Source organism: Protopterus annectens, chromosome 14.part0 (assembly GCF_019279795.1).
Source record: "Protopterus annectens isolate FY-2018-M chromosome 14.part0, PAN1.0, whole genome shotgun sequence".
NCBI lineage: Eukaryota > Metazoa > Chordata > Ceratodontiformes > Protopteridae > Protopterus > Protopterus annectens.
The window spans coordinates 804,560,946-804,580,294 of record NC_056748.1 but is presented as its reverse complement, the minus strand read 5'-3'; the positions used below and the strand labels follow the sequence as shown (position 1 = coordinate 804,580,294).

At 42.6% G+C, this 19,349-nt stretch overlaps 1 protein-coding gene across 1 annotated transcript in view; it reads right to left on the bottom strand.

Annotated features, from left to right (window-relative positions):
• Positions 1-3,422: 3,422 nt before the first annotated feature.
• TRIM8 (tripartite motif containing 8) overlaps positions 3,423-19,349 on the bottom strand; it is a gene marked incomplete in the record, with an annotated part of 261,822 nt that continues 245,895 nt past the window's right edge. Inside the window, 1 exon segment of the mRNA XM_044056545.1 lies at positions 3,423-5,255. Coding sequence (XP_043912480.1) covers positions 4,648-5,255 — 608 coding nt within the window.

Genomic DNA, 19,349 nt, shown 5'->3' with positions numbered 1-19,349 from the left:
GCAGTCGTCCAGGTATGGATAAATCTGAATTACTTTTTGCCTGCAAAATGCAATTACTGGTGCCAGGCACTTTGTGAAGACCCTGGACGCAGTAGATAAGCCAAAGGGCAGTGCAGAGAATTGATAGTGCATTGAACCAGCCAAAATCTGAAGTATCTTCTGCAGTTTTATCTGACAGGGACATGCAGGTATGCCTCTGTGGTCCAAAGTCACGGGCCAAGCTTTCTTGCCCAGCATGGGAAGAAGCTGCTGTAGTGTCAACATCTTGAATTTCGGAACATCCAGGTAAGTGTTTAGTGTAGAAAGGTCCAGAATGGGTCTCCAGGCTTTGTCCTTTCTGGGAACCAGAAAGAGTCTTGAGTAAAATCCGTGTCCTTGCTCCTGTGGTGGTACCTTTTGAATAGCTCTCATGTCCATGAGTGCTGTAATTTGTTTTTGAGCCTCTGCCCAATGATTTGGCATTCCTTTTAGCCTTGGCAGGGTGTGAAAACGGAACCTGAAACCTTGAGATACAATGTTGAGAACCCATTTGTCTGTGGTGATGCAATGCCAGTTGTGATAGAAAAGTGCCAGTTTTCCTCCTAACGGGGCTGCCAAGAGAGCTGTTTGGCAGCTGCAGTGGAAAGTCATTGAGGCTGTTTTTTATAAGGTTGAGGCCTGTCTTCCCCTTCTTTCTGGCCTGATGTGCCCCACTGTCGAGGCCTGTAAGGGCCTGGTGTCTGACCTCCACCTCTTGGATGTCTGTATCTGCCCCTTTGAGGTCTATCTGTGACTGGAAAGGGCCAATTCTTTGTTGGCCAATTTCTGCTAAAACGAGGAGGCTGAACCTGTAAGAAATCCTTCACCGTTTGCATAGATTTTGCCTTATCCTCCACCTTCTTTAATACCTCCTCTGCCTTAACCCAACAGCACACCCCGCTGCAAAGGTGCATCCAATAATTTAAACTTAATATGATCTGGTAACGTATGTTCTTTTAACCAAGCATGCCTTCTAATGACAGAGCCTGTAACTGCTGCTCTACAGGAGGCCTCTAAGGAATCAAACCCACATTGCAAAGTATGTTTTCCCACTTGTTCAGCTGCATGCAATAAATCCTGCATTTCTTTTAAGTTAGGAGGATCTGAATCTGGAAGCATCTTTTGTTTCAACTGAGACATTAAAAATTGCTGATATTTTAGCATGTGAAACTGGCAATTCAAAGCTCTCATTGCTAAAGTTGCAGACGTATATACCTTCTTTCCTCATCTAATGCTCTGGAATCTCTGTCAGAGGGAACTGGGTTTTTTGCTGATGAGGCCTTAATCCCTTTGGGTCTCTGAGGAATAGTTTCAGGGTCAGCAACAGGGCTTTTGTACAGAAATTTGTGAGAGTCAGGGAATATCTATCCGGTTTAACTGGGGCTGGGGGTAAGGAGTCAGGGTTCAAACTGGATTCAGTGTATACATCATCCACAATGTCTAAAACTGGTGGGATAGCAAGGGGTCTTGTGTTGAGGCAATAAAAGGAAGTCTCTGAGCCTTTTCTTGGATTCCGAGTAATCCTGGCCTTCCCAATGGAAATGCTCCCTCATGGTATATAAGGTCTCCCCAAAGGAGTAGTCCTCAGGCGGAGAGGCTGATGGAATTGATTCCTCAGCATCAGAATCCTCATAAGGGGGTAAAGAATATCCTAGGTCTGAGGAAGTGTCTGAGAAAACGGACACCTGATCAGAAGATTCATAGTCTGCATCCTGTCTGGGCCTTTTACCAGGAGGGGGATGGGACCCCCTGATCAGGGTGATTAGGTCCCTGGCCATTCTACACATTTGTTTCTTAGGCATGGAAGCCTGTCCTGGAGAGAGTTGTGTCTGTTTCTTTGCTTTTAAGGGGGGCTTAGACTTAGCATAGGGTTTAATCGTTAACTGGGTAGGTCTGAAAACTCCCTCTTGTAGCTGTGGATTGCTCAGATACTTCGGTTTCCTCTGTAGGTTTAGGATCGGTAAGCTGAAGACCTAGTGCGTCCAAAGGCCCAGCCAGCTCCACGTGGGAGTCGGAGGCAGTCTGTGGTTCTGTGGAAGCGGTCGTCAGGGGCTGCGTAGGCGCCTCACTGAAAACCGGCAACCGGCCTAGAAGAGGCCTCGTCAGTTTTGGGCCTCGGATGCTTGTCCTTGCACTTTTTATGCATTGTGACAGTCTGAATTCCCGACGGCATGGTGTAATTGAATTTTCTACCAAAATAATATTGGGCAAAATCAAACCGATGTTTAATAGTGCGCTTGTTAAACCTAGCACAAACAGACAACCAGTGACGTTGTGGTCAGGGCCTAGGCATGGAATACAATAGGAGTGGAAATCCTTATGAGGTATTTGCTTCCCACAAGAAATACAATTATTAACTTTTACTGACATCGGTCTGAGGAAAGAAAAAGGTTTCCCCAACGGGGTACTTAGCTTTTGTAGAAGACTTCGGTTCTGGATTCGGAATGAATCTCAGGAGTCGGCTGACCGGCACTTGCGAACTGCTTCTGCTTCGGGCACCGCACTGCAAGAAAGACTGAAGAAAATGGCATCGGCTGCATCTTATATACCCGTCTCACTGACGTCAGGGAGGAGGCGACAGCAGCCGACGCCGGACCAAGACTTTGGAACTCTGGCTGCGGGACCGCCTGACGGCAGGATAACCCAAGTGTAATAACTGCAGCAGTGTAACACGATGAACATCATGGAAAAACTTGTACAACCCCTACCGAACTTGCTGTTTGTAATTCCAAATCTTAACCTGCTGTACGACCCTAAAAATGCATTCAAGTTTACTGATGCTACAAATGAATGACTTTATAAGCACTTTTTCATGAAACATACTGAAAGACTGCACCCTGTGTACAAACATTCCAAATCCCTTTCCTCAGAATTAGGGAGCCATTAAAAACTAGGGGAATACAATTTAATTGCAAAAAAAAAAAAAACATTTTCAGGTGTCATCACTCCCCCATAATATTCTGCAGTCAGACAAGACGCATCAACATAGAAATACTGATAACGCAGAATTCAGTTAATAACAGCTTGTTTTGGTCCACAGGTATGAGCACTCTTAGTAATGTTACCTAACCCAAGAACATACTCAATGTATGCAGTTCATCAGAAAATGAACTACAAAAGCAGGCAGGCTGCAGTGATGGGTGTCAATTTATTTACAATTGAACAGAAACCTTTCAGTTCAGCTATCTGGTGGATATTTATTTTTAGACTTGAAGTATTTACACAAATCAAAATGGACTACTATACTATATGCAATTAATCAAGGTTCAAGCAAACAGTTTCAATGGAGTGACACAACCCAACCACTACAAGCACCTCCCCATTTAGTTTTCCCCTTTTTAAAATACCTTGTACTTAAAAGGCCTTCCCTGCAGGCCAAAATAATTTTCTTTTTTGCCAGCTCATCCATCAGTACCACATTTTATTGCTGCAATGTTACAATATGGCATTACAAGATTTATTATTAATAAATGCTTCTGCAAAACAAAGTGCTTGAACCAGCTTCGGTATGTAAAGTTTTTGTTATGACTGTGGCACTCAAAAAAAAAAAAAAACAGCTGTTAAAAAGCAAAGGGGAAAACAGAAAGGGATAAAAACTCAATGCAAAGAACACAAAGTGAAATAATTTCAAATTGCACCAATGTTTACACTTAAGGAATGTTGTTCTACAATACTCTTTAAATAACATTTTATAATTCTAAGAAATGCTACCTTCATTTAAGCTAAAAGACCATTTACCATTTAAGAATTGTAGAAAGGGGGAACATTTGCCAACATTTTATAAATGCATTTTAATCAAGAAATCAGTTTATTAAGTTCATGTGAGAGTTACATCTCTAGAATAATACCCTGCATTATTTTTCTTCAATAAGTATTTACAAATATTGCCAGCAAGCACTAGCATTTGTGTTTCTTATGATGCCGGTTATAAAATTTCTAAATTTCATTGTATAACTTGGGGCAACACACCCAAAACATGAAATATATACACAGACTTGAGCAGACAGAAGAGATGTCTTTGGAAAACTCGGGTGCATTTTCCAAATTTTTTTTTCCTTTTTAAAAGTCTCTTGTGATTGGTGGGGGGGAAAAACTAACTGAAAGTGCCACCTCCTTTCCAATACGAAGTCATACATTTTTGCAAAGTGCCAGCTTCAATGAGTAGCTTCATTTACTCAGTTGATAGACTCTGTGGCAGAGCCCAACCTCCATTAATATGCATTACCATGGCTGCAATAAAAATCCAATCCAAATGATAAGTGGCCTTTTACCTTAAAACCTGTTTAAATTACAGAACTTTCCCAGCCCAGTCCACACCTCCCACCCCCAATCAATGATACAAAAAAATACGGAATAAAAAATATTTATTAGAGATGCCTTTTCCCTTTTCAATTCCAAGTGGTGATCGGTTACACATTGCCAGAGGTGTGGGGCTCTCCACGGCTTCAAAAGTTAATCTGTTGTCCTGGATAAGAATGCATCGTAAGTGAAGTGAACATCTGCTCTCACAGATCTGGTGAGAAATTCATAAGCCAAATTCCAAATAATCACAATTCTGATTTTTTTTTTAATTTGAAAACGGGATGCCTTTATATTTGAATGCATAATTTCTTAATTCAGCATTATGGGTTAGCTGGTGACATAGTGTTTAGCAGAAGGCTGACCATACACTCTGTAGAATTCTTGGCGACCGTGTTGTTGAGAAGCATCAATCCAATCTCTCACTGCCAGTCCTGGAAGAGATTGAGGTACAGGTGGTGTAGGAGGAAGAGGGTGGGAATATTCCTGGGAGGACACAGTCCATGGAAAATGACTTGATCTAGGATATGGCTGATGGCCACTGTGATTGGAGACGGAAGGCATGCCAGAGCAGTAGCAGTTGTCCACTGAACATACAAGAATTTTGCGCCCACCATACTGGGAAAGTACAGGCTGCTGAGATGTTGTACTGTTAGGGTAATGAGAAGGGTTGAAAACAGAGGTGGAGTGGACTGGCTGAGGACCACTAGAAAGTCCAACAATGTGCTGAGTGGAACTACAAGGCACCATAGGCTGTGAAGACTGACCTTCGCCAGCTGATGTCCCCTGGCTCATGAACTGACTGGTAACATTTCCAGAAGTCGAATCTAGGAAGCTGCTCTCTGGAAAGGCTGTGGAGTGTTTGCGCTTTTCTGCCCCTGAATTGCAAGAATACACTGGGATGCTCTGAAGGAAAGGTACTGGTGTGCTGAATGGACCTGGGGAGGAAAGAAAGTGAATAGTTGAAAAAATTGCACAGTAGGTTCCTTAGCTCTGTAATCCGTTTTAGAAGGTAATGTCAGTCTTGGTAACCATCAATAATACAAATCAGAACAGCAAACCTATTCTGCAAGCAAGCCATGCACAGTTGCAATCTACTTACTCCCTACACACGTGCGCGCGCGCACACACACACACACACACACACACACACACACACTAAAAGACTAATGAAAGGCAGCAACTCTCTGCTAAAAAAAGTCACAAATCAAGAAGTTTTAAAACTAGGGTGCAATTAATAATGCAGTACAAAACCAGAATGCTTATAAGCAGAACAAAGTGTGTTCAGACCCCAAGACATCTCCAATGCTCTGTTAGGGGCATCACAATACTGTATAGCAACATTCAATTTCAGCGACTATTACATAATGCTTACCAACGAGTAGTTACTGTACTGCAGATCCTAATCAAACTTTATGCTTAGCTGCAAATGAAGCATCTTTGTTGCCTTAAAAACTTCAGTTTGAACAAAGGTCTTCGACATTGTAATTACCTACATCTTACTTAAGGCATATCAGAGATTACCAACCACCACACGCACACTAGGTACTGATATAAAAGGGCATACATTTTCCTTACTTGGTGATATGGCACACTTACAACTACAGGTTTCTCAAAAACAGCAAAAATTCAGTGGTTTCAGTTAGACAGATGTTCTGAAGTTGCTTTTTACAGCAAGTTTGATGGCCTGAGTGCACACTGCTCACTTTGACCTTATTACAGCACTTGCTTCTTCGTAAATATATATCAATTTGGAATGATATCCCTAGCAAGGGATGAGCAGAGGCCTTCTAAGAATCGGGAAGATCTAAAATTGCCCAAAAGGCCAGAGAGCGAAGAGCCACAAAACATATCTGGTCATTGGTCGGACAACTCTAAAGGCCAGGGTAGCAGAAGTATAGTTTATTACCTAGCCTCGCCGTGGTTCTGCTGTCCTTAGAGGGTAGCAACTTGGGAGAGCAATTTGGAGGGATTATCAAAGGCAACTGATACACAAAAGGGTCAGGAAAGCGGCACTTAAAGGAAGTTGCAGTAATCAGGCAATTTATAAAATCTATCAGTTTTTTTGAGAGCAGGAGGCTGGGAATCAGAAGCCTGAGAAGCAATGGAAAATGCATCTAGCAAAGCAGGAACAGAACAGAAGACCTAGTAGACTCCATTTGCAGAAGTTTTCAGTACCACTTCTGGACACCTTAGCACAGTCCAATTTGAAAAGCTATCATTCTGGAAATAGTGTCATCAAAAGAAGTCTCCTCAAAAAGGACAGACTGACAGATTTCTTCCTCACAATCATAATCTAGGAGAGAAGGAATCTAAGAATAAGTGAAACATACTTCATCAGAAACTGCATCAGAGAAATCCTGCTTCCTAGGCCTCTTAAGGAGGGATAGAAGACTGAGGAGTAGCAAGAACTAAATTCCTCTGTGGAGGCTTTAGAGCCATAAGAGCATCAAACAGGCCTTGAATGAAGTGTTCCCATTCACTCTGAGTATATTTAGAAGAGGAGAAATGTGTTTAGTTTTCTGCTTTTGAGAGGGACATCAGCCTTAAACAACTTAGGAGATTCTGACCCCTGATGACACTTATTGTAGTCTGAACCTATTTCCTCACCAATATCGGAGGAGCACCCCTAGGGCCTTCAGTAATTATAGGTTCATGGGCAAGTACTAGGCTATCTGCCCATGGGCATTTTTATAAACCTAGCCACAGAGTGATGGCTTTCGCCTCCCCATTAGATTAGTAACCTGGGCCTCTGTCAACAGAGCTCCTGAAATGATCCCAGGGTAGAACTTATGATTACCCATCCACTCAAGATTTCTCTTGAAAAGGGTCAGAGAGGAGCTCTGTCGAATATGGATTGGGATTCTATTCGAGTGCGGGGAGTCGCTGGGACAGGAATCTATCCCTCCAGCACGTCCTGTTTATTGTTGTACATAGGTTCAAGTCGCTAGAACGAGTGATTCTGAGGGATCTCGTTTTTTTGAGGTGAAGCATGTCCATTAGTTCAGGGTTTGACATGGCCCTATAGGTCAGACATAGGTCACCTCTGAGAAGATGGTAAGCGACTGAGAAGGGCTAGAGCTTTATCAGCAGTATTTCACTCTGTACATCGATCTGCAAGCCCTCTATGGATATGTGAAGTCAGATCCATGCTGCCCACTGAAGCAGTCATGCAAAAGATCAGAAGGAAACCGGATGATCCTCTAGGCTTTAACTAGCCTCAAAAAACATTCGGTGGATGTGGTATAGCTGAAGAATCCGACAGAGCTTTCTTGGTCTTTCTTCGCAGATAGACTACCCTCGGGATGGGAAGATCCCTCCTTAGTATCTTTAGATAACAGAGTCATTGGCTTTTCAAGTAAATAGCCAGGGAAGAAAGTAGACTATATGTCTTGGAACAAAAGTTTGGCAAATCTCTCAACACACATGGCCATGGGAAGTACCCAAGCAGAACAACCACTGCTCGTTGATGACTTATGGGGAATCCATCTCCTACAATAACATTCCCCCTTTCTAGATGATATGAAACCAACAACCAGAACAAAGCAAAACAGGCCAATAAAAATCAAAAGATCCCAATAGGGCACTTATCTGAAAGTGGTACATAACCAGCAGACGAATGAACATTCAGATCAATGATCAAAGATGGTGTTCACAATGGTGGGAAAGTACCGATGATGCACCCATGCCACTTTTATGCCTTACAGGGAGAGCATACTTTTGACATATGGCATAACCATTACTACCTAAAGGCTTTAGTATACTGGCCAGATGTCAAGCTGCCCTAAGCAAAGGATTCCAACTGTAAAGAAAACTGAAACAGTAATATGGAAGGACATCTTAGACCAACAAAATGAGGATTGAACCTATCATTTTGGTGAGGTATCAAAACGGATTTACATAAAATTAGGAGAGACTGAAGTCCATAAGAAATCATTTACTAATTTCTAGTAAAAGTGAAATAGATAGTAGCACAGTAAAATGCGCAAGCATAAAAAGTTTATTCTTGACAACACTAAGGGAATCCCCCAAGTAATCAAAAATCTTACAAGTCACTGTTAAAAGCAGTACAACAAGGGTTATTCTGTTATGATTCAACTAGATAATTTAACCAACTAGAACTAATTTTTGGAAAGTAACACCATCAGTTCTGTTCCCTCCTAGATCAACAGAAAGTACAGTTTTGTACCGACCATAAATGTAGATGTTAGAGTGTATACACTGCTGCAGTCATTACACTTGGGTTATCCTGCCGTCAGGCAGTTCCCCAGTCGGCCTGAGATCCAAAGTCTTGGTCCGGCGTCGGTTGCTGTTGCCTCCTCCCTGACGTCAGTGCGACAGGGGTATATAAGATGCAGCAGACACATTTTCTTCAGTTTTTCTTGCCCAAGATGTCAGGTGCCCTTAAATAGGTAGGCAATTCCAATTGCTAATAAAACATACATAAGAAAAGCAAAAAACAACTTACAGCTACCAGCAAATACTCCCCATAGGTAGTAAAGGGTAGAAGACATAGGTACGTACCAGCCAGTAAGAGGGGATGGAGGGAGGGCAACCTGGACTGCAGCAGTGTATACACTCCAACATCTACACTTATGGTAGGTACAAAACTGTACTATGTTCATCGTGTTATACTGCTGCAGTCATTACACTTGGGTAGAATCCCAAATCTGAGGTAGGCTGGCTGGTTCTATAAGGCATTAGGGGTGGCCCTGCAGCACTGCAATGGCGAAGCCAGCTCTGGATTTAAGAGTATAGAGGCAGATGGTAATGCTTGGTGAAGGTATGTACAGAACTCCAAGTTGCTGCTTCCAAAATACCCTTTGTAGGTACTCTCCTGAGGTAGGCAGTTGAAGTGGCTGTTGCCCTGGTGGAGTGAGATCTAATGCTGCTAGGTACAGGTTTTTCCATGGTATGTGTAGCAGAAACGTATACAATGTCCTATCCATTTTGAAATGGTCTGTTTTGAAATGGCTTTTCCCTGTGCTCCTGCAGCATATGCTACCAATAATTGCTCAGGTTTTCTGAAAGCTTTGGTTTTGTCCAAGTAGAAGCGTAACTGTCTGTGAATGTCCAAAGAGTGCAGTAGTCTCTCCCCTTTATTCTGTGGTTTAGGATAAAAAGTTGGCAGGTGAATAGTTTGATTTAGAGCCACACTGGATACCACCTTTGGCATAAAAGTAGGGTTAGTTCTTAAAGACAGCCTTGTCCTGGTGGAAAATGAGGAAAGGTTCCACTGCCATTAGTGGCTGTAATTCTGAAACTCTTCGTGCTGATGTTATTGCCAGCAGCAGAGCAGTTTTCCAAGAGATATATTTTAATTCTGCTGTGTTAGCTGGCTCAAAAGGAGGTAAAGTTAGTTTTTCCAAAACAAAGTTGAGGTCCCAAGTTGGAGTAGGTGCTCTACGGGGCGGTCTTATGTTTTTAGCCCCTCTGAGGTACTGTTTTAAGAGAGGATTAGAGAAAATTGGTGGATCCATGTTGTAATGAGCAGAGATGGCAGAGGCGTGGATCTTGATGGATGAGAAGGACAGGCCTTTGTCCAGCATCTCAGTTAACTACTGTAGTATCTGAGGAATGTTTGGGACAAGAGGTGTGAGCTTGGTTCCAGGCACAGAATCTCTTCCATTTATCCGAATAGACTTTCCTGGTACTAGGCCTTCTGGCCTCCAGAATGACAGCTTTGGAGAGAGGCATTGCTTGCTTGACTAAGGAAACTTCCATGCAGCTAGGTTTAGTGTCTTTAGCTGGCTGTGTAGTATTTGATTGTTGTGCTGAGTCAGCAGATGTGGGATTTGAGGCAAAATCCAGGGTGGTTCTTGTGCTATGCTCCTTATAATTGGGTACCAGTGCTGGCGTGGCCAGTCTGGTGCAATCCGGATCTTTGGCTCTTCTTGCCTGGCTTTTATACCTTTGGCAGGAGAGGTAGTGGTGGGAAAGCGTAACCTTGTAGGTTCTCCCAGCTGAATGAGAGGGCATCCACTTTCCATGCTTGTGGATGGTAACTCCTTGTGCAGAATTTTTGTAGCTGGCAGTTTATTGGGGATGCAAACAGATCTATGTCCGGGCTCCACCATTTCTGTATCATTCTGAATATTTGTGGATTCAATTCCCATTCGTGGGGATCTATGATGTTTCTAAAGTCGTCTGCCAGTGTGTTTCTCTCACCTGGCAGGAATTGTGCTTGCAGATGAAGTTTATAGCTGTGTTCCACAAGGTCATGGCTTGTCTGCATAGGGGGTAGGAGTGAGTGCCCCCTTGCTTATGTACCACATAACTGTGGTGGTCTGTCTTTAGCAGTAGTTGTCTTGGATACAGCAGGTCCTTGAAAGCTATAATGGCATTTTGTACAGCTAGCATCTCTTTTTGATTGATGTGAAGATACCTTTGTTCTGCGGGCCACGTGCCTGAATACATTTGCCTGCTACGTGTGCTCCCCCAGGCGTAATCAGATACATCTGTTGTCAGGGTTTGCCTGGCTGTGGGTTGTGTGAAAGGCTGTCCCTTATTGAGGTGACAAGCTTGAGCCCACCACTGAAACTCCTGTTGAAGGCAAGGAATTAGTGGTATAACCATTTCCAAACTTTGACAGTGTTGAGACAATACATTCTTTAGGTACCATTGTAGTTTCCTCATGTGCAGTCTGGCATATGGAATTAGTAGAATGCAGGATGCCATGTAACCCAAGGCCTGCAGAATTTTTCTTGCAGGGAGTTGCATCTTTGTTGCCATTAATTGAAAGTATTGAGTCAGTTGTCCTTGTCTGGTGTGAGATAAGCCATCTGGGCCATTGTGTTCAAGCTGGCACCCAGGAATATAATCTCTTGTGAGGGCACTAGTTTTGATTTCTTTTCGTTTACTGTGTACCCCAGGCAACTTAACTTTTTTACAAACCCCAGATGCTTTAGAAGAATGTCCTTGCTCTCTGCTTGAATCAGGCAGTCGTCCAGGTACAAATAAATTTGAATTCCTTTCTGTCTGCAAAATGCAATTACTGGTGCCAGGCACTTTGTGAAGACCCTGGGCGCAGTAGATAAGCCAAAGGGCAGTGCAGAGAATTGGTAGTGCATTGAACCAGCTATGAATCGGAGGTATCTTCTGCAGTTTTGTCTGACAGGGACATGCAGGTATGCCTCCTTGAGGTCCAAAGTCACGAGCCAAGCTTTCTTGCCCAGCATGGAAAGAAGCTGCTGTAGTGTCAACATTTTGAACTTCTGAACATCCAGGTAAGTGTTTAGAGATGAAAGATCCAGAATGGGCCTCCAGGCTTTGTCCTTTCTGGGTACCAGAAAGAGTCTTGAGTAAAATCCTTGTCCTTGCTCCTGTGATGGTACCTTTTGAAAAGCTCTCATATCCATGAGTGCTTTAATTTATTTTTGAGCCTCTGCCCATTGATTTGGTGGCAGATTTGGCATTCCTTTTAACCTTGGTAGTGTGTGAAAGTGGAACCTATAATCTTGAAATACAATGTTGAGAACCTATTTGTCTTTGGTGATTATTTGCCAATTGTGGTAGAAGAGTGCCAGTTTTCCTCCCAGGGGGGCTGCCAAGAGGGATTTGTTTGGCAGCTGTAGTGGGAAGTCATTGGAGCTGCTTTTTATATGGTTGGGGCCCCGTCTTCCCCTTCTTTCTGGCCTGATGCAACCCATTGTCGAGGACTGGACGTCTGTATCTTCCCCTTTGAGGTCTAATTGGAAATGACCAATTCTTAGTTGGCCAGTTTCTGCTAAATCTAGGAGGCTGAACCTGTAAGAAATCCTTCACCGTCTGCATAGATTTTGCCTTATCCTCCATTTTCTTTAATACCTCTTTGCCTTAACTAACATCCTGCTGCAAAGGTGCATCCAATAATTTTGCTTTAACATGATCTGGTAATGCATGTTCTTTTAACCAAGCATGTCTTCTAATGACAGAGCCTGTAACTGCTGCTCTGCAGGAGGCCTCTAGAGAATCAAAACCACATTGCAAAGTATTGTTTCCCACTTGTTCAGCTGCATGCAATAAATCCTGCATTTCTTTAAAATTAGGAGGTTCTGATTATTGAAGCATTTTTTTGTTTTAACTGAGACAGTAAAAATTGCTGATATTTTAGCATGTGAAACTGGCAATTTAAGGCTCTCATTGCTAAAGTTGCAGACGTATACACTTTCTTTCCCCATCTGTCTAATGCTCTGGAATCTGTCAGAGGGAACTGGATTCTTGGCTGATGAGGCCTTAACTCCTTTGGGTCCCTGAGAAAGTTTCAGGGTCAGCTACAGGGCTTTTATACAGAAATTTATGAGAGTCAGGGACTCTGTAGTATCTGTCAGGTTTAACAGGGGCTGCAAGTAAGGAATCAGGATTTAAGCTGGGTTCAGTATACACATCATCCACAATATCCAACACTGGCGGAATAGCAAGGGGTCTGTGTTGAGGTAATAAAAGGAAGTCTGAGCCTTTTCTTGGATTCTGAGTAATCCCGGGCTTCCCAGTGGAAATGTTCCCTCGTGGTATGTAGGTTTCCCCAAAGGAGTAGTCCTCAGGCGGTGAGGCTGATGGAATTGATTCCTCAGCATCAGAATCCTCATAAGGGGGTAAAGAGTATCCTAGGTCTGAGGATGAATCAGAAGAGATGGACACATGGTCGGATGACTCAGTCTGCATCCAGTCTAGGCCTTTTATCAGGAGGGGGATGAGATCCCCTGATCAGAGTGATTAGGTCTTCGGCCATTTTGAGCATTTGTTTCTTAGGCATGGAGGCCTGTCCTGGAGAATGCTGTACTTGTTTCTTTGATTTTAAAGGAGGCTTAGACTTAGCTGAGGGTTTAATGCTCAAGTGAGTAGGTGTGAAGACGCCCTCTGAAGCTGTGGGTTGCTCAGCTACTCCAGATCCCTCTGAAAGGTTAGTCTTGGTAGGCTGAATAACTTGTGCATCCGAAGGCTCAGCCATCTCCACGTGGGAGTCAGAGGCGGCCTGTGGTTCTACAGAAGCGGTAGTCAGTGGCTGCGAAGGCGCCTCACTGAAAACCGGAGAACCGGCAACTGGCCTAGAAGAGGCTTAGTCAGTTTTGGGCCTTGGATGCCTATCGTTGTCTTTGCGCTTTTTGTGTATTCCAGTCGGAAGTTCCGACGGCATGGTATAATTGAATTTTCTACCAAAATGTCTAGCAAAATGAAACAGACGTTTAATAGTGCGCTTGTTAAACCTAGCACGAAACAGACAACCAGTGACGTCATGGTCTGGGCCTAGGCATGGGATACAATAGGAATGGAAATCTTTATGAGGCATTTGCTTCCCACAAGAAATACAGTTATTAACTTTTACTGACATCGGTCTGAGGCAAGAAAAAGTTTCCCCAACGGGGTACTTAGCTTTGTAGAAGACTTCGGTTCTGGATTCTGAATGAAAATCTCAGGAGACTGCCGACTGGCACTTGCGAACTGCTATTGCTTCGGGCACCGTGCGGCAAGAAAGACTGAAGAAAATGTCGTTGGCTGCATCTTATATACCCGTCGCAATGACGTCAGGGAGGAGGCGACCGCAACCGACGCCGGACCAAGACTTTGGAACTCAGGCCGACTGGGGAACCGCCTGACAGCAGGATAACCCAAGTGTGATGACTGCAGCAGTGTAACACGAACATTTGGTTGGAAAACAAAACTGAACAGAGTCAGGTCACCAGGGAATTAATTTAAATAAAAAACACTTGTATGCCTACACTCAATTCTACTTCAGCGGCACTTCAAGCTACTTATGGTACTGAAACTCCATATGCTCTTGTCAACCATCCTCAGCTACATTTCTATAGACTTTTCAGCCTTGGAAAGGAAAAGAAAGAACTTGAGAGAACTGTGCAGAAAACCTAGGTTTATTAAAGCTGATATGACAGTCTAGTTATTTTGGACTGGAGCATGAAAGTGGAGTCCATGAATGTACTTTAAATAATACTCAATTTTTCAGTTTAATCTCCGAATAAAAAACATTTTTCATATGCCACTGAGGAAGATGAGGCTCCAAAATTAATAGCAAAGACTGGAAGGGATGAGATAAAATTGGTGATACATCACAGAGATGTCTCCAGGAACAAACTGAATTCCTATGAAATTATGAGGGATAATGATTTAGAAGGCTAACAATACTTTAAATGGAGAAACAGTACCAGCATCTTGGAAAGTTGTGGTGGCTGTACTACCCAAACAGAGCAAAGACTCTAAATCTAACTTAATGCAGACCAATTTCAAATCTGAACCATAATTTATTGGCCAAGGTTTGCCAAAGCAGATTAAAGTGGGATTGTGGAGTAGAGGCACACACTTAACATTAACAGAAAAATGATGAGACAGAGGAAAGCAGAGGGCAAGACGCTCCAACTACTGTTTGTAGGTCTTTATGCAAAGAAGGCATTTGATAATTAGCTGGGATTTTATGAGTAAGACAATACTGGCATGTGCTGTACAGAACAATGGGATACTTAGGAAGATATATGAAGGGTCACAGGCAAGGATCAAGTTGAGAGAGTATACTTGAAGAGAGGAATCAGGCAGGGGTGTTATGCCCTCTTTCCCCTTTGTCTATACTAATTGCTGGCAAAAATATAAGGGATTTTCAAATTCAAAAGATAAAACATGCCAGATGCTCAAGAACAATTGCCCTTGTTTGCAGGTGTTATTTTCTACTTGATAAATCCTAAAACAGATACTCTAGTATCTGGGAATATTTTGAGATGGTCATTTTTTTGCAGGGTAAAATAAATGAAGATAAAAAAGGGCTATAGCAGTAAACTATGTTCCCACATGTGGTCTGGCTCAGCAACACCCATGTTTATGGGACATAAAATGAAGTTTTAAGATGTATGAATTAAAACGGATTTTATTACAGCAGATAAATATGTGCGAGAAGAGACTAAATAAGACAATACAAAAACTGAAGTTGGAAGCCATTGAATAATGACAGCAGGGGATACAAACAGTGAAAAATGTTTAATCCCTTTAATATGTACAGGTTGGGCATATTTTATCAGCCAGAGGTGAAATTGTGGAAAAAAAAAGAACTGAAGGAATTAGGGAGGGGAAAGAGTTGATATTCCTTACCAGAGAACAAAGTGGTTTAGGATTCTCAAATTTGGAAGAATATTTTATGGAACGACCGTTAATATTCCCAAATGTAACAGGCAGAAGAAAACAAATTAAAGTGGAAATAAATGTTGAAACGTGGTAGGGGGGTCATGAAATAGCGACAGAACATTTTGGATGCATGCCCTTAAGGCGAACCACTACCATCACCATACAGATTATATTTACAAAGAGAACCAAGTACACAAGGGAATGGTGAAATGAGATGCTACTAATGGGGCTGACCACAAGTAGGGGGAAGGAAAACTGGCAGGAGAGCTGGAATTTATTGTAGAAAATTAGCAAAGGAACCAAGGTACTGACAACAAATAACTAGAGGGGGACTTCAGAGGGGGGGGCAAGGTCAAGCAGAAGTCTGGACTGCAGGTTTGAGACAGTCTTCCCTACCAGGAAAATAAGTACAGGCAAAGAAACAGGGAATAGGATACTGTTAAATGACCAGCTCTGGTGGAGTCTATGGTTGTGTATAGAATAAAAGCATTTTTTTAAAAAAAGGGCTAAGTATGGCACATAAAACAATGCACATCTATAAAACTAAAATCATAAGAGATTAGAAAAGACTGGGAAATAAGAATGGGAAGGCAACAAAAACATTAGTATGGCTCCCAAGTATGCCATAAGTTCTAGAAGGTTTAGGACTTTTCCACAGAGGTTTTCTTTGTATCCCAAGAAGACTTCAAAGAACTTTTCCCCAAGTATATAGCAATTGTTAGGGTGTGTGCTATTAAAAAAAAAAAAAAAAAAAAAGGAGTAGGTACTTGGGAATAATGGTTTTGGGGAATGCAATGAGTTGGTAGATTTAAAAGTTCTCTACAGGGTACTTTGTCAGAAATGCTAAGGGAGCAAATTACTTTAACTACGGAAATGATTATTTTGAACTGGGCTATAGAAACTGAATTGCTTACACATATTAAAGACCTAAGTTGAATGCGGTTTTGCAGTTTGCTGTAAAAAAACAATTACTAGAAAATGAAAATACAAACCTATACTAACTGTAAATAGAATTACTAAATACATATTGTTAAATAGAATAGAACGGAGGTGGTATCCTTTGAAAGGGAAGGAAAAACAGGAATAAATGGATTCTGTGGGAACAATACAGAATGTTTTAGGAGGAGATAAATTTCAGGGAAGGCAGGACTTGCAATATCATGTTAAATATTTTGCACATAATGCATGAAAAGAAAAAAATCATTTAATAGTTTGTCTCAACTGTACGAGCACCCATATCACTGTGCAATATGAAAATTTAATGAAGATGTAAAACATAGCTTACTGACTTCTGGGTGAGTGGTTTATCCAATGGTCCAATTGTGCCATACACACCCAAAACAGACATTTTGTTCAGAATATCAAAAATCTCTATTGATTTAAATAACCCTCCATTCTGTTCTACAGTGGCTGGTTAGGATGGTAAGAAAGTACAGTTGTGTACACCTACCACAAATGTAGATGTTAGAGTGTCTTCACTGTTGCAGTCATGACTGTAGGGTTCTCCCCTGCCGGCAGGCAGCCCTCGGTCGGCCAGAATCCCAAAGTCTGGGTCCGGTGTCGGCTGTTCAACCATGCTCCCTGACGTCAGAACGCCAGGAGTACAAAGCTGACAGCAGACGCCATCTTCTCCAGTTTTTCTTGCCCCAGATGTCAGGAGTCCCAAAATAAAAAAGGTCCCATAACCTTTGCAAATACACCTCAGAAGAATGGTGAAAAATGGAAATACACAAAAGTAAAAATAAGAGGGGACAGGAGGGAGGGAAACCCAGACTGCAACAGTGAAGACACTCGAACATCTACATTTATGGTAGGTGTACACAACTGTACTATGTTCATCGTGTTTCACTGTTGCAGTCATGACTGTGGGGTAGAATCCCAAAGCTGAAAGAAAGGGAGGAGGTCATAAAGAGGAAGGGGCGGCTAAAAGGCCCTGCAAGACTGCAGAGGCAAAGCCTGCCCTAGACAGAGTAGAGAGGTAGATTGTAGTGCTTAGAAAATGTATGCACTGAACTCCAAGTTGCAGCTTCCAAAATGTCCTTGGTAGGAACTCCCCTGAGGAAGGCTGCAGAAGTGGCAGCAGCTCTGGTGGAATGAGTCCGTATACTCCCTGGGATTTGCTTTCCATGGTGAGAACAACAAAATCTGATTCCATGAGCAATCCATTTAAAAATGGTCTGTTTTGAAATGGCTTTACCTTGGGAACTTGAAGCATAAGAAAAGTATATGTTCTTGCACTGAACTCCAAGTAGCTGCTTCCAGAATATCGCCACCCCAATATGCCAAGCTGTCAGAGGTAAAGGTTCTTTACAAGACTGTATTCGGGCCGACTGGGACGCGGACTATACCCAATAGTCAGGACTGCAGCAAGGGAAGACGAAGAACATCAAACAATTGTTCTGATTTTCTGATGTCCTTGGTTCTGTTCAGGTAAAAACGTAGCTGTCTGTGTACATCCAAGGAATGTAAGATCCTTTCCCCTTTATTTTGAGGAGTGGGGAAAACGGTTGGCAAGTGTATAGTTTGATTTAAAGCCACTTTGGAAACCACCTTAGGCATGAAGGTGGTATTAGTCCTCAAAGATACCCTGTCTTGATGAAAAATAATATAAGGTTCTACAGCCATAAGAGCTTGTAACTCTGAAACTCTCCTGGCAGAGGTTAGGGCTAACAGGATGGCTGTCTTACAAGATAAAAATTTGACGTCAGAAGAGGCAGCAGGCTCAAAAGGAGGCAAGGTTAGTTTTTCCAAAACATAGTTGAAATCCCAAGCAGGAATAGGAGGAGATCTAGGAGGTCTTAAGTTCTTAGCTCCTCTGAGAAACTGTCACATGAGCTGGTGGGAAAAGATGGGAGGGTCTGTAATATAATGAGCAGAAATAGCAGAGGCATGCATCTTAAAGGAAGAGAGAGACCCTTATGTAAGAGATCTGTCAAGTAAAGTAAAATTAAAGTAATGTTAGGAAGAAGAGGATCAGAATCCTGAGCCTGCATCCAGGAACAAAATATTTTCCATTTTCCTGCATAAGATTTTCTAGTGCTAGGATGTCTGGCTTCTAAAATGACATCCATAACCTGCTTGGGCAGTGAAGAAGAAATCAAAGGCCCTGGATTAACCAGGCCGCCAGGCTGAGAGTTCCGACATGAGTGTAGAACCTGACCCTGATGTTGGGACAGAAGGTTCGGAGACTGAGGTAAAACCCATGGGGGCTCCAGGCATAGGTTTTTTTTTTAGAGTTGGATACCAAAACTGCCGAGGCCAATTTGGAGCCAGCAAGATTATCATCTTGGGCTTGTCTTGTTTTATCTTCAATAAAACCCGTGTAAGAAGAGGAAGAGGCGGAAAGGCATATCCCGAGAGGTTCCTACGACAGGGCGTCCACTTTCCAAGCTTCTCTGTGGAAAATCCTGGTGCAAAAAGTCTGTAGTTGATTGAGATGGGATGCAAAGAGGTCTATGTGAGGACATCCCCAGACTGCTATCATCCTGAATATTTTGGTGTCAGACATCCACTCGTGTGGATCCGAAAGATTTCTGCTCAGACTGTCTGCCAGGAAGTTTTGTTTCCCTGGTAAAAACTGAGCTTGAAGATCCAGATTGCAAGATAGAGCTGTGTCCCATAGATCCATGGCTAGTCTGCAAAGGGGGTAGGAATGAGATCCCCCTTGCTTGTTTATGTACCACATAACTGTGTTGTTGTCTGTCCGTATTAACAGTTGTCCTGATTGTATAAGATTCCTGAGGGCCAATAGAGCTTTCTGAACGGCTAACATTTCCTTTAAATTGATATGCAGGTGCTTCTGATCCTTTGTCCAAAGGCCCTGCAAACAATTGCCCTGAAAATGGGCTCCCCAAGCATAATCCGAGGCGGCCGTGGTTAGAATCTGAGAGGCAGGAGGCAGACGGAAGGGCTTCCCTTTGTTTAGAGCA